This window comes from Salmo trutta, chromosome 27 (assembly GCF_901001165.1).
Source record: "Salmo trutta chromosome 27, fSalTru1.1, whole genome shotgun sequence".
Taxonomy (NCBI): Eukaryota; Metazoa; Chordata; class Actinopteri; order Salmoniformes; family Salmonidae; genus Salmo; species Salmo trutta.
This window is the reverse complement of record NC_042983.1, coordinates 24,016,635-24,028,378: the sequence shown is the minus strand read 5'-3', so window position 1 is coordinate 24,028,378 and position 11,744 is coordinate 24,016,635. Positions and strand designations below refer to the sequence as shown.

At 44.3% G+C, this 11,744-nt stretch overlaps 3 protein-coding genes across 5 annotated transcripts in view; 2 read left to right on the top strand and 1 right to left on the bottom strand.

The window, feature by feature from the left end:
- The window catches only part of LOC115164658 (citron Rho-interacting kinase), a 120,322-nt gene that overhangs the window by 93,989 nt on the left and 14,589 nt on the right, over window positions 1-11,744 (bottom strand). The window lies entirely within an intron of this gene.
- On the top strand, window positions 3,144-7,398 carry LOC115164073 (uncharacterized). Its single transcript, XM_029716188.1, has 8 exons — window positions 3,144-3,190; window positions 4,777-4,881; window positions 5,036-5,102; window positions 5,313-5,466; window positions 5,751-5,787; window positions 5,895-6,205; window positions 6,607-7,243; window positions 7,351-7,398. The coding sequence occupies exons 1-8, from the start codon at window positions 3,173-3,175 to the stop codon at window positions 7,396-7,398; spliced, it is 1,377 nt and encodes a 458-aa protein (XP_029572048.1). The 5' UTR covers window positions 3,144-3,172.
- Window positions 6,985-10,188, top strand: LOC115164072 (uncharacterized). Its single transcript, XM_029716186.1, has 3 exons — window positions 6,985-9,611; window positions 9,799-9,880; window positions 10,040-10,188. The coding sequence occupies exons 1-3, from the start codon at window positions 7,602-7,604 to the stop codon at window positions 10,186-10,188; spliced, it is 2,241 nt and encodes a 746-aa protein (XP_029572046.1). The 5' UTR covers window positions 6,985-7,601.

The following is an 11,744-nucleotide window of genomic DNA, read 5'->3' as shown; positions in this document are numbered from 1 at the left end:
TTTAATAGTAGGTTTATTTGAACAGTGAGCGACAGAATAACAACAAAAATATCCAGAAAAACGTATGTCAGAAAGATTTCTGGCTACCAGGTGTCTTTTATACAGGTAACGAGCTGAGATTAGGAGCACACTCTTAAAGGAGTGCTCCTAATCTCACCTTGTTACCTGTATAAAAGACACCTGTCCACAGAAGCAATCAATCAATCAGATTCCAAACTCTCCACCATGGCCAAGACCAAAGAGCTCTCCAAGGATGTCAGGGACAAGATTGTAGACCTACACAAGGCTGGAATGGGCTACAAGACCATCGTCAAGCAGCTTGGTGAGAATGTGACAACAGTTGGTGCGATTATTCGCAAATGGAAGAAACACAAAAGAACTGTCAATCTCCCTCGGCCTGGGGCTTCATGCAAGATCTCACCTCGTGGAGTTGCAATGATCATGAGAACGGTGAGGAATCAGCCCAGAACTACACGGGAGGATCTTGTCAATGATCTCAAGGCAGCTGGGACCATAGTCACCAAGAAAACAATTGGTAACACACTACGCCGTGAAGGACTGAAATCCTGCAGCGCCCGCAAGGTCCCCCTGCTCAAGAAAGCACATATACATGCCCGTCTGAAGTTTGCCAATGAACATCTGAATGATTCAGAGGACAACTGGGTGAAAGTGTTGTGGTCAGATGAGACCAAAATGGAGCTCTTTGGCATCAACTCAACTCGCCGTGTTTGGAGGAGGAGGAATGCTGCCTATGACCCCAAGAACACCATCCCCACCGTCAAACATGGAGGTGGAAACATTATGCTTTGGGGGTGTTTTTCTGCTAAGGGGACAGGACAACTTCACCGCATCAAAGGGACGATGGACGGGGCCACGTACCGTCAAATCTTGGGTGAGAACCTCCTTCCCTCAGCCAGGGCATTGAAAATAGGTCGTGGATGGGTATTCCAGCATGACAATGACCCAAAACACACGGCCAAGGCAACAAAGGAGTGGCTCAAGAAGAAGCACATTAAGGTCCTGGAGTGGCCTAGCCAGTCTCCAGACCTTAATCCCATAGACAATCTGTGGAAGGAGCTGAAGGTTCGAGTTGCCAAACGTCAGCCTCGAAACCTTAATGACCTGGAGAAGATCTGCAAAGAGGAGTGGGACAAAATCTCTCCTGAGATGTGTGCAAACCTGGTGGCCAACTACAAGAAAGGTCTGACCTCTGTGATTGCCAACAAGGGTTTTGCCACCAAGTACTAAGTCATGTTTTGCAGAGGGGTCAAATACTTATTTCCCTCATTAAAATGCAAATCAATTTATAACATTTTTGACATGCGTTTTTCTGGATTTTTTTGTTGTTATTCTGTCTCTCACTGTTCAAATAAACCTACCATTTAAATTATAGACTGATCATTTCTTTGTCAGTGGGCAAACGTACAAAATCAGCAGGGGATCAAATACTTTTTCCCTCACTGTAAATAGAGTTGGAGTCTAAGTGTGTGTGCACACAGCCACCTCTTTAACCACTCTTCAAAATATTTGGCAGCCTTTGAGATGGAGAGGCAGGAGAATGAGTGACAGAAGAAGAGTAATAAAAGCATGGCTTCTCTCACACTCCTGCTCACAGCAGCAGTGCAGTGGAGTAGCTTCAACAGCCATAGGCCCAGGGATTTCACATCACATTCCATGATGCAATGCAGAATACGGCTTCACACAGAACAATCACCAAACCCATTAGATAACACTTCGCACATCACAGCCAAACATCATGTATCACATGAAGAGGCATGTGTGTTCTCCGGACGTGATACTTTGTCATGCACCTTCTGTTTCGATCTTCGCTCTCTCTCTCTCTCTCTCTCTCTCTCTCTCTCTCTCTCCCTCTCTCTCTCTCTCTCTCTCCCCCACCTCTCTCTCTCTCTCTCTCTCTCTCTCTCTCTCTCTATCTCTCTCTCCCCCCACCTCTCTCTCTCTCTCTCTCTCTCTCTCTCTCTCTCTCTCTACCAAACCTGCTGTCTCGACCTCTGAATGTTCGGCTATGAAAAGCCAACTGACATTTACTCTTGAGGTGCTGACCTGTTTCACCCTCTATAACCACATTATTATTTGACCCTGCTGGTCATCTATGAAGAACGTTTGAACTACAGTACTTGAAGAACAATCTGGCCTTAATGGCCATGTACCCTTATAATCTCCACCGGCACAGCCAGAAGAGGACTAGCCACCCCTCAGAGCCTGGTTCCTCTCTAGGTTTCTTCCTAGTTTTCTGCTTGTCTAGGGAGTTTTTCCTAGCCACCGTGCTTCTAAATCTGCATTGCATGCTATTTGGGGTTTTAGGCTGGGTGTCTAAATAAGCACTTTGTGACATCTGCTGATGTAAAAAGGGCTTTATAAATAAATTGTACTGATTGATTGACGATTGATTGTATGAAATGGAGTAGCATATATCCATCATGTAAAATGAACAATGAGCACTGTCTCCATGGAGTATAGCACTGCAGCCTTAGGCAATGTATATTTGCGTGGTGCATAACATTATCTCATATCACATGCATGGCAAGACATGATTGATGTAATTAGATGCTCTGGAGAGATCCCACCCTCCTTCCCCAACACATGTAGAATGCTTAGAAACCACCAGAAACCTGTGAAATGGATCAACAGATGTGGTTTTATCTCCTCTCAAGGTCTGTTGATTTACAGTATCTCAGAATCAGGAAGTGTCATATCCCATGTGATATGTCAAAACAAGTTGATGCATGTATTATCATGGTGCACTGGGTTTGTATTTGTATTTATAATGGATCCCCTTTAGCTGCAGCAGCTACTCTTCATGGGGTCCAGTAAAATGAAGGCAGTTATACAATTGTTAAACATTACTATACATTCACAACAGATTTCAGGGGGTAGGCTGTCAACAGCACGTACTGTGACACTATGATATGTATTCTGATTAAGTCAACAATACCTCTAGGCATATCTGACGTCATGTATTTGATATCTTTATGTGAAGGTTAATGTCCATATTGACATCAGTTCATTGTGTTTGAGGACGGTTCACTGACGGGTTTTCAACGGATACGATTAGATTAGACTAGTTTAACAGTTACAGAGCAGCAACAGTAGCCTATCAGAACAGCTGCAGTATTAGAGGCGCATAGCCTTAATTAACGGGCTACACATAATGGCTGACGACAGCCAGGTAAGGTTCATTTTAGCCTACGTTTAACGAGCGTTAACGAGAGTTTTCCTAATTCCATCTTGTTCTAATGGCAAGTCTGCCTTAAGTGCAGAAACTATGGTTGATATTAGAAAATAAGTATGATTGGAAGTTTAGGCAAGTAATTCCAATTGGGGAATTGTTGTGGGATGTTAGCATACCATACTGCGCGTGTAACATTAGTGCCATGGAGGATTGTGCAGGTCGGCAGGTTGCTACAGTAGCCTTGTAGCATGTATTTTATAAGGATCAGATCTGGCTGACTTTTTCACCTGAGCTGCTCATTGGCTGTCCATAATGAGCCCAGCGAGCAGGATGTGTAGCTGGACTCTGCAATAATTAGCTCCCATAGCAATTACAAATAACCAGTCTTGTTTTAAAAGCGTCATTACAACTAGCAACATGACAGTCAGTCACCTCTAAGCAGGACTCAGTAGAAACGCTATGTGTTGGATTTGTCCATGTCTCGCTAAGTTAACCTAGCTACCATAACAGCTGTGGAGAATTTATTCTGCAGTTTTAAGGGATCTCTCTGAACGTTTTAGATGATACAGTGGAACTTCGTCCTCTGGATGAAGAACTATACATCTCGGCTTGGCTTCATTGCATTATTGCTTGGGAAACGTTGACTTGCCCTTTTTGTTGACGGATGGATGAAAATAATGTACTTATAGTATCGTTATACATAGGCTAGCAGGAAAATCCGCATGAGATACCCATAGAACTGAGCCCTGCTCCATTTCAGCACCATGCCGCGGTCTCAGGTGCTGCCCAGACTCGAAACATTTCAGCACCATGGCACGTTCCCCTGACGCCTAGAAACGTGTCAGCTCTATGCAGCGGACAGCTCCATAATGCTGAAATAGTTAAAGCCCCCTAGAACATCATTGATTTTAAATTATTCTAAGTGCAAGTGGTTATAATTTATTGCATGTCCTAGTTTTGCAGCTTTGCAACCTCAGAATTATAGCTAATGGATTGCAGCGAGTTACGTTTTTGTGCATGGTGATGAATGAGGATGCTTGATAAACCATAAATTAAACGCAAAAACGTGCACTTACACATATTTTCGTTTGGCAGAACTTTGACAAGCTATGATCTGTTTTCTAATGACATTGACAATTCATATAGACATTAGACTTAGGCCTAATTGTGACATCATGTGTGTATGACATCTTTGAGGAATGCCCTTGCTTCAGCCAATCGGAATCGAGTATTCAACAATGCTTTGGCATAATTCAAGGACGTTCATATTCACTTCAGTTGTCTGCCGATGGTTCACTGACGTTTTTTCAAAGGAGATATTAGTGTTACCTCTAAATAGCCTACAACAATAAGCTACACATCATGTCAGACAACAGCAAGGTATGGTTCATTTAGCCTATTTTGAGTTTAGAGGAGAAATTACTAACAGTATAGTAGGTCACTACCACAGCAATAGGTCTCACTGGTTTGATCCATGGACTGAAATCTGACCACTATTGCCATTTTGTTTAAAATAGGAGCGAATAAGTTGTTTTATGAAGTCACAACCTAAGACTGCTATTGACCTCTCATTTATCCACCAGAGCGTGAAATGGGAGGATTCCCCGGATGATCAAAATAAAGTTGTGGAGAATATGAAGGATGAAACAGAGACACATGAGACCAACAAGAACAGGACAGGAGGCAAGGTAAGAAATATGCTGTCCTTTACACATCCTCTGCCTACTTAGGCACAGATCTAGGATTAGCTTACTATCACTAAATCCTAACCTTAAAGCATTAGGAGGAGACGCTACACTGACCTTAGATCTGCTATGAGACCTATAATCTGTTGTCATGTAGGCTAAACGTAAGTCCAGTGGCAGTGCCAAGAAGACTTCCGCGGAGGAGGACAGCAGCATTGGTGCAGGTCCGAGATTACTTCATGTTGGGTGCAGGTTGTGTTCAAATTCATCAGCACTGATCTGAGAAGATTGTATCTATACAGGTGAAAGCAATATAGTGGAGGCCCACAGAGAGATGTGCTTTTACCTGTCCAGTGCAATCAAATCACTAAAGGTGAAGGAAATTAGATATAAAGTTCAGATTCAACTTTAGATTTCTCTTTGCGGATTCCCAGAGTCTTCTCAGACACCCGGGTGTGGTTTCCGGGAAAGGGGATCTATCATTGAGCAGCTGGAGAAGGAGGCTCAGAGGACTCTAATGCCTTCTCTCAAGATTGGGACATGCTGTGCCCCAATCCTCCTCTCCTTCCTGAGGAGTCTAACTGATGAGCAAGTCCCATGTCTTTCTCCAACCTCACATACAACAACTCTGAATTCATAGTCATAGTGCACCTTCTAACCACAAATGCGATTTCAAACACTACACCTAACCCTAACATCACCGTAACCACACCCCTAACTCTTCCTGTAAATCAAGAACAAAATGGCTCATGTACTTGCTAATAGCTTAATTAAATACACTTTTATTTTCCCTAACATGGCTATCTAGTGACTCCACTAACTCAACACCAGTGTGCAGCTAAAATATGTTTCCTTTCTTTTCTTTTCTCTAGCCAATGGAGAGTGATTCAGCATGGCATGAAAAATAACGTAAGTCTCTCCACATAAGGTTCTGGTCAAAAGTAGTGCGCTATATAGGGAATGGTGTCATGGAATTGCTTGATTGACAAAAACATTACTCTGTTTGTTGGCCATAGCTCACATTCGAGCAGCTCTCCATGCTGTGTCTGAAGATTGTTAAGGTCGTGACCCAGACAGCCCTCCGCATTCTCCTACCAGCGCTAGCTCGTATCATGGGTGTGGACCTGAGGAGTGGGGCAGCCTCCCCAGAATCCCAGTGCTCTCTGACAGGGTCTGAGGATTCCTTAGGCAGTCTGGATGAGCGAGAGAAAAGGCTGCTGATCAATGAGATGAACTACTGGACTAAGGAGAGGAGGAGGAATGGCAGTGCAGGGTGCCGCCAAAAATCCACTCGCAGAACCTCATCACCATGCTGGTCGCCTAAGAGGTATGTTCACAGCAATATTTCAAGTTAATAATTGCAAGACCTGACCCATACTTATCATAAATTATTAACTTGGAATTCATACCTTGTAGTATAAGTTCTGGTCAGAAATGTTGCCCCTGAGGGGGTGGGTCCAGGTGAAAGTAATTTTTAACTGGGTAAGCCATAAAGTCATCTATGAATAAATTGATTTCAGAATTAATCATATTCTGATGTCGTACAAACATAAAAATCAGGCAAAAACTCGTGTCAGTTGGCTTTAGGCTTCTAGAACTACGATGGTATGAGAAGTAAACCATCATTGCTCTCATTTGATTTTCAAGCTCACTAATGACCCAGATTAGATACCAGCTGGCTGGTCACATTTGCATGGCATAAGTGGTGATTGTGTGTTTATCTTCAAGGTCCCAGACCTCATTGCAGAGTTTGCCAGCAACTAGAGAGGCTCCCCTCATGGAGGAGCCTCTGAAGGCTCTCTTTGGGGTAACGGAAGAGAGCCTCCTGATATCCCTGGTTGAGGGTCACTCCAACCCCACCTCCTCCAGCTCTTCCGAGTTGAGCTATGCTATCGCGGGGGAGGTAGTACACCAGCTTAACTCTGGCCTCTCAGTGGCCATTCAGGCCAGCTCGGGGAGTTGCCCCCCTATGGACAGTCAGGACATAGCAGCAGGCAAGGAGGTCATTCGGGTAGCCTCGGTGCAGATCCTGGCCGAGCTACAGAGCCAAACGTCTGAGCCAGAGTGGGTAGGGTTTATCGAGCCCCTCATGGACCTTGTGACCGATGATGTGCTGAATGCCATTGTCGGCACAATGGACAAAATGGCACAGGACTACAACATCCTATTGGATCTGGCCAAGAAGATGACAATCTTGGGGTCTAAATTTCTGACCAATCTTCAATGTGACCTTGATGTTGAGTGTCCATCTGGGAAAGAAGGGACCACTCACTTTCTCAAAGAGACTGGATCCTCTAGCAGTGTGGTGTCCAGAAAGCTTCAGACCCTCTCTAGCCCCGACTTTCAGTCTAAAGCCCTCAAGGCGGTGAGCACCATCCTTACAAGGAAAGCCATCGGCTCTTCTGGCGTGGCTCCTTCCTCTAGGCCTTCTAGTGCTGCTCCTAGCCTTACTGAAGCTCCCCTGAATACCAGCTGCACAGCCCTGACATCTGTAAGCTCCACTGCCACAGTGATTGTTAAGGCATTTGTGGGAGGCATGGAGACGATAGCATCATTTGAAGGCAAATGTGAAGCAGTTGATTGGCCAGTTCCTGTAAATGACCACAAAACAGGGTTTTCACAGAAGATAACCTTCTCTCCAGCCCGCACACTCTATGGCCTTATACGAGCAAAGCTGAGGGACCTTTTAACTCTATCCGCTCGAGAAGAAGGTGTGGCTAAGGATGCTTCTCTTCAGGAGTCTTCAGACACCCTGGAAAAGGCAACTGTTTCAACTGTTGAGGTCCAGTTACCCAGCACCAAACTTAGTAGAGTTCCCAGTGAGAGCCAACCAATACCAGCTCTCTGTCTCTCCAATCTGGATAGCAGCACTCAAGAAGTTCTTAGCAGTGTTTTTTTCCATCTACAAGTCAGAGTTATCAAAAGTGGAGAGTAAATGCTTGGCCGTTGTCAGTTCATCTGATGAGTCCCTAGATGCTTGTTGGCTTGTTGATGGTGTCCTATCAAAGCTTGATGACTATACTATTTCCCAGTCACCCTCACCCAATGAAGACTTGAGTGTGAGTACTCAATGTTCTCAACTGAGCTCAGAAGAGAGTGTCAGAATCACACAGTCCTCTACTAGTCTGATTCAGAGCATTAAGAAGCTCTCTAGCAATGACTTTCAGACTCAGGCAGAAGAGGCAGTGAGTAAAGTGCTGATGATATCCAGTCATTACTTTATCACACAGATCAGCCATACTGGTCTTCAGAAAAGTCTGCAGGCTGGCTTATCATCTAGCTCGCCATCAGAGATTGCCTCATTGTCCTCTCAGAATACAGCCCCTGGATTAGTGGAAACCTTTGTCAAAGGAATGGCGACTATTTTCCAGAAAAATGAGTCCACTGACACTGTGCTCCTGGAAAGAAGTGGGAGAGTTTCGCAGTGCTCCCACGGGGGCTCCCAACTGGATGATACTGAATTGAGTGTTAAAATATCAGAAGAGAAGCTTTGGTCAACAGCTAAGACCATCTGCGTCAATATGAAGAACATACTTAAGGATTTCTTCACAGGGCTGAAGCCATCCGGATCCGAAAGGACAGAAAATGCTTCTTCCAAAGAGACCCTTGCGGAAATCCTGATTGCTATCCAGAGTGAAATCTCAAACTTAGGGCGAATTAAGGATTCCAGGGAGCTCCTTCAGATCAACGATATGGTAGGAACTATGCTGAAGGAGGTTGAGAAAAGTGAGGATGACAGTGAACAAGTCTGCCAAGACATCCCTAGAACCTGTTCATCTTTGTCCACTTCTTTAAAGGGTCGTAGTTCCTTGTCTAGCTCTTCAAAGGGTCCTAGCTCAGAGTGTGAGTTAGAGATCAACCTCCCTGGCACTCCCATCCCTGACGAAGTGCCTTTTGGTCTGACCTGCCCCATCGTCAGGAGCTCCTGCATCGACACCAGGGACTCTAAAATGCCAGAGACTTTTACAAGTGACCTAAGGACAAAGATGATGGCACACACAGATGAACCCCTGCATCGTAACAGTCCAATGACTGACAGCAGCCGACCACCGAGTGCTAAAGCCTCTTTTCGATCCTCCACTACTCCATCTTTCACCAGCAAGGGAACCTCTTTGGTACCAAATGGAGATGGGATTGACATTGAAGAGAAGGAGGTGAGCATCCCCAGCAGCTCTGGCCATCTGAGGGAGCTCTTAATCAGCCCAGACATCAGCAGTGCCACTGCATTCCCCCTGCAGTACTTGATGGACTCCAGCAAAGATGATGTCATCTGTTTGGTCACCGTACTGGTGATAAGGTTGCTATCGGAGATCAGACCCTCAGCCCTAGATGGACCCTCCCAACAGGCACCAGACATGACAGAAACATCTCAGCAACTCATCAGACAAGTCCTGTCTGAGTTCTGTGCTGCATCCAGATTCTCCAGGACACAGGAATATTCCCAGAACCTGCACATCCACAGGGTGTTCAGAGGTGTACATAAACACTTGATGGAGGAGTTTGGCTCTTATAACACCCTGCAAGCAGCTATTTCCTCCCAGGACCCTGCATTTGACAGAGTCCTGGTAAAGTCCTTGACCCAGCAGCTGGTACAGGGACGCAAGGAGGCGTCAAGACCAGCTTCTGCTGCAACAAACCCAGCAGACCAGGCTGAGACAGAGAGGGGGGCTGAGCAGAAAGCAAGAAGGAGCTTCCTTTGCTTTTCAATGACCAAACTCAGGATCAACTTCAAGGTATAGCAGGGAGTTAGCATTTGTTTTTTGTTCCAGTTAGGTGCTGATGTTATTGATGTGGCTATGATAAGACAAATATATGAGATAAATATGTTTTTATTCATCACTAAATTGTTGCCTTGGATTCAGAAGTGTTCCATTTCTTTATTTATTCTCTGTACCATTTTCTTTACCTTTCTCCTGTTAGCGTTCCAAGAGAGGAAACAAAAAGGACTGCCATTCAGTCCAGGAACAGACTGAGATTCCCTCTACTGATGGACATTGCATAGGTAAGGATGTTTTAGAGCTCTGCTATAGCTTGTAGTTTTGTTTAGGTGTGTGTTAGAAACATAGAGTATGCCTACCAAACTCATTGCACTGTTATTTATCGAAGTTATTATACTGTATTTCTCTCTCTCTCTCTCCATCCATTTCTCTTGTGTTTCTAGCTCCACACATTGAGGCTCATGGTGCTGAATCTCCAGTTGGAGAGGTTTCTCCCTCCATATCTCAGCCTATCAAAAAACGATCCTTGATTGTCAGGGTCTTTTCAGCAATGATGAAGCCATTCAGGCGCTTCACCAAGAAGAACCTGTAACCTGTTACGCTGCATGAAGAACTACTTTTGTAACAGCATGACTTTTGACAAGAGGAATTTCTGCATGTCTACCCTTTCAAAGTCTATTTGATCAAATAAATGCAAATTATTTTACAAGAGTTTCAAGTGTTTTGGATGATTGGTAGCACCGAAGCAGCTTTTCTCAGAGAAATGCACTAGTTCCCCCTTGGTTACACATTTATTGTGCAGTTTTTGAGTTGGCAGGACTTGGGGCGGCAGATAGCCTTGTGGTTAGAGTGTTGGGTCAGCGACCGAGAGGTTGCTAGATCAAATCCCTGAGCTGACAAGGTAAAAATCTGTTGTTCTGCCCCTGAACAAGGCAGTTAACCCACTGTTCCTAGGCTGCCACTGTAAATACGAATTTGTTCATAACATCTTGTCTTGTAAAATAAATAAAATAACCAGAGCTTGTCTCTAATACAATAGTTGCTGCATAGACCGTCAGATAATCAGATGTTCTCTATTAATTTAGTTAGATTGATAAGAGCTTATTAGCAGCAAGGGGAAAACACATAGAGGAGAATTAGCTATCTGCAGCTAGATCAACCCTCTGAGATGTTTTCTGTATGTTGAATATATAAGCTCCAGCAGTTGAGAGTGTATGTCAGAGCAAAAACCAAGCCATGAAGTCGAAGGAATTGTCCGTAGAGCTCAGAGACATGATTATGTCAAGGCACAGATCTGGTGAAGGGTACCAAAACATTTCTGCAATATTGAAGGTCCCCAAGAACACAGTGGCCTCCATCATTCTTAAACGGAAGAAGTATGGAACCACCAAGACTCTTCCTAGAGCTGGCCGCCAGGCCAAACTGAGCAATTGGGGGAGAAGGGCTTTGGTCTGAGAGGTGACCAAGAACCTGATGGTCACTCTGAGCTCCGGAGTTCCTCTGTGGAGGTGTGAGAACCTTCCAGAAGGACAACCATCTCTACAGCACTCCACCAATCAGGCCTTTATGGTAGAGCGGTCAAACAAAGCCACTCATGCTATAATGTGGATAAACAGTTACTTGTCTAACAGAAAACAGAGGGTGTTCTTTAATGGAAGCCGCTCAAACATAATCAAGGTAGAATCAGGAATTTCCCAGGGTAGCTGTTTAGGCCCCTTACCTTTTTCAATCTTTACTGACGACATGCCACTGGCTTTGCACTGTAAATGTACTCTATAAAATATAAGAATACTACATTTACTGAACGTATTCTTCTGGTAACATGTTGTAGCCTGAATAGGAACTAGAGGCCCAAGTAGCACAACACTCCACAGCAGCTCAATCTGCCATGCTTTAGATCTTGATGCATGCCCCTTATATTACAAAATAACAAACATAATTAGCAATTCAAAAATGCTCTATTCTGAGAACTACTTTTAATCACGGAGTGGAAAACATAGAACCATACTGTGTGGATCACAATTATGGGTGTATTCTGGAATAAGACAAACCTATACAGTGAGGGGAAAAAGTACTTGATCCCCTGCTGATTTTGTACGTTTACCCACTGACAAAGAAATGATCAGTCTATAATTTTAATAGTAGGTT

Coding starts and splice junctions, on each gene's coding strand:
- LOC115164073 (XM_029716188.1), top strand. Junction 4,882..5,035: donor AGAACAGGACAGGAGGCAAG/GTAAGAAATATG, acceptor GTTGTCATGTAG/GCTAAACGTAAGTCCAGTGG. Junction 5,788..5,894: donor AGCATGGCATGAAAAATAAC/GTAAGTCTCTCC, acceptor TGTTGGCCATAG/CTCACATTCGAGCAGCTCTC.
- LOC115164072 (XM_029716186.1), top strand. CDS start 7,602: ATGCTTCTCTTCAGGAGTCTTCAGACACCCTGGAAAAGGCAACTGTTT. Junction 9,612..9,798: donor AACTCAGGATCAACTTCAAG/GTATAGCAGGGA, acceptor TTCTCCTGTTAG/CGTTCCAAGAGAGGAAACAA. Junction 9,881..10,039: donor TACTGATGGACATTGCATAG/GTAAGGATGTTT, acceptor TTGTGTTTCTAG/CTCCACACATTGAGGCTCAT.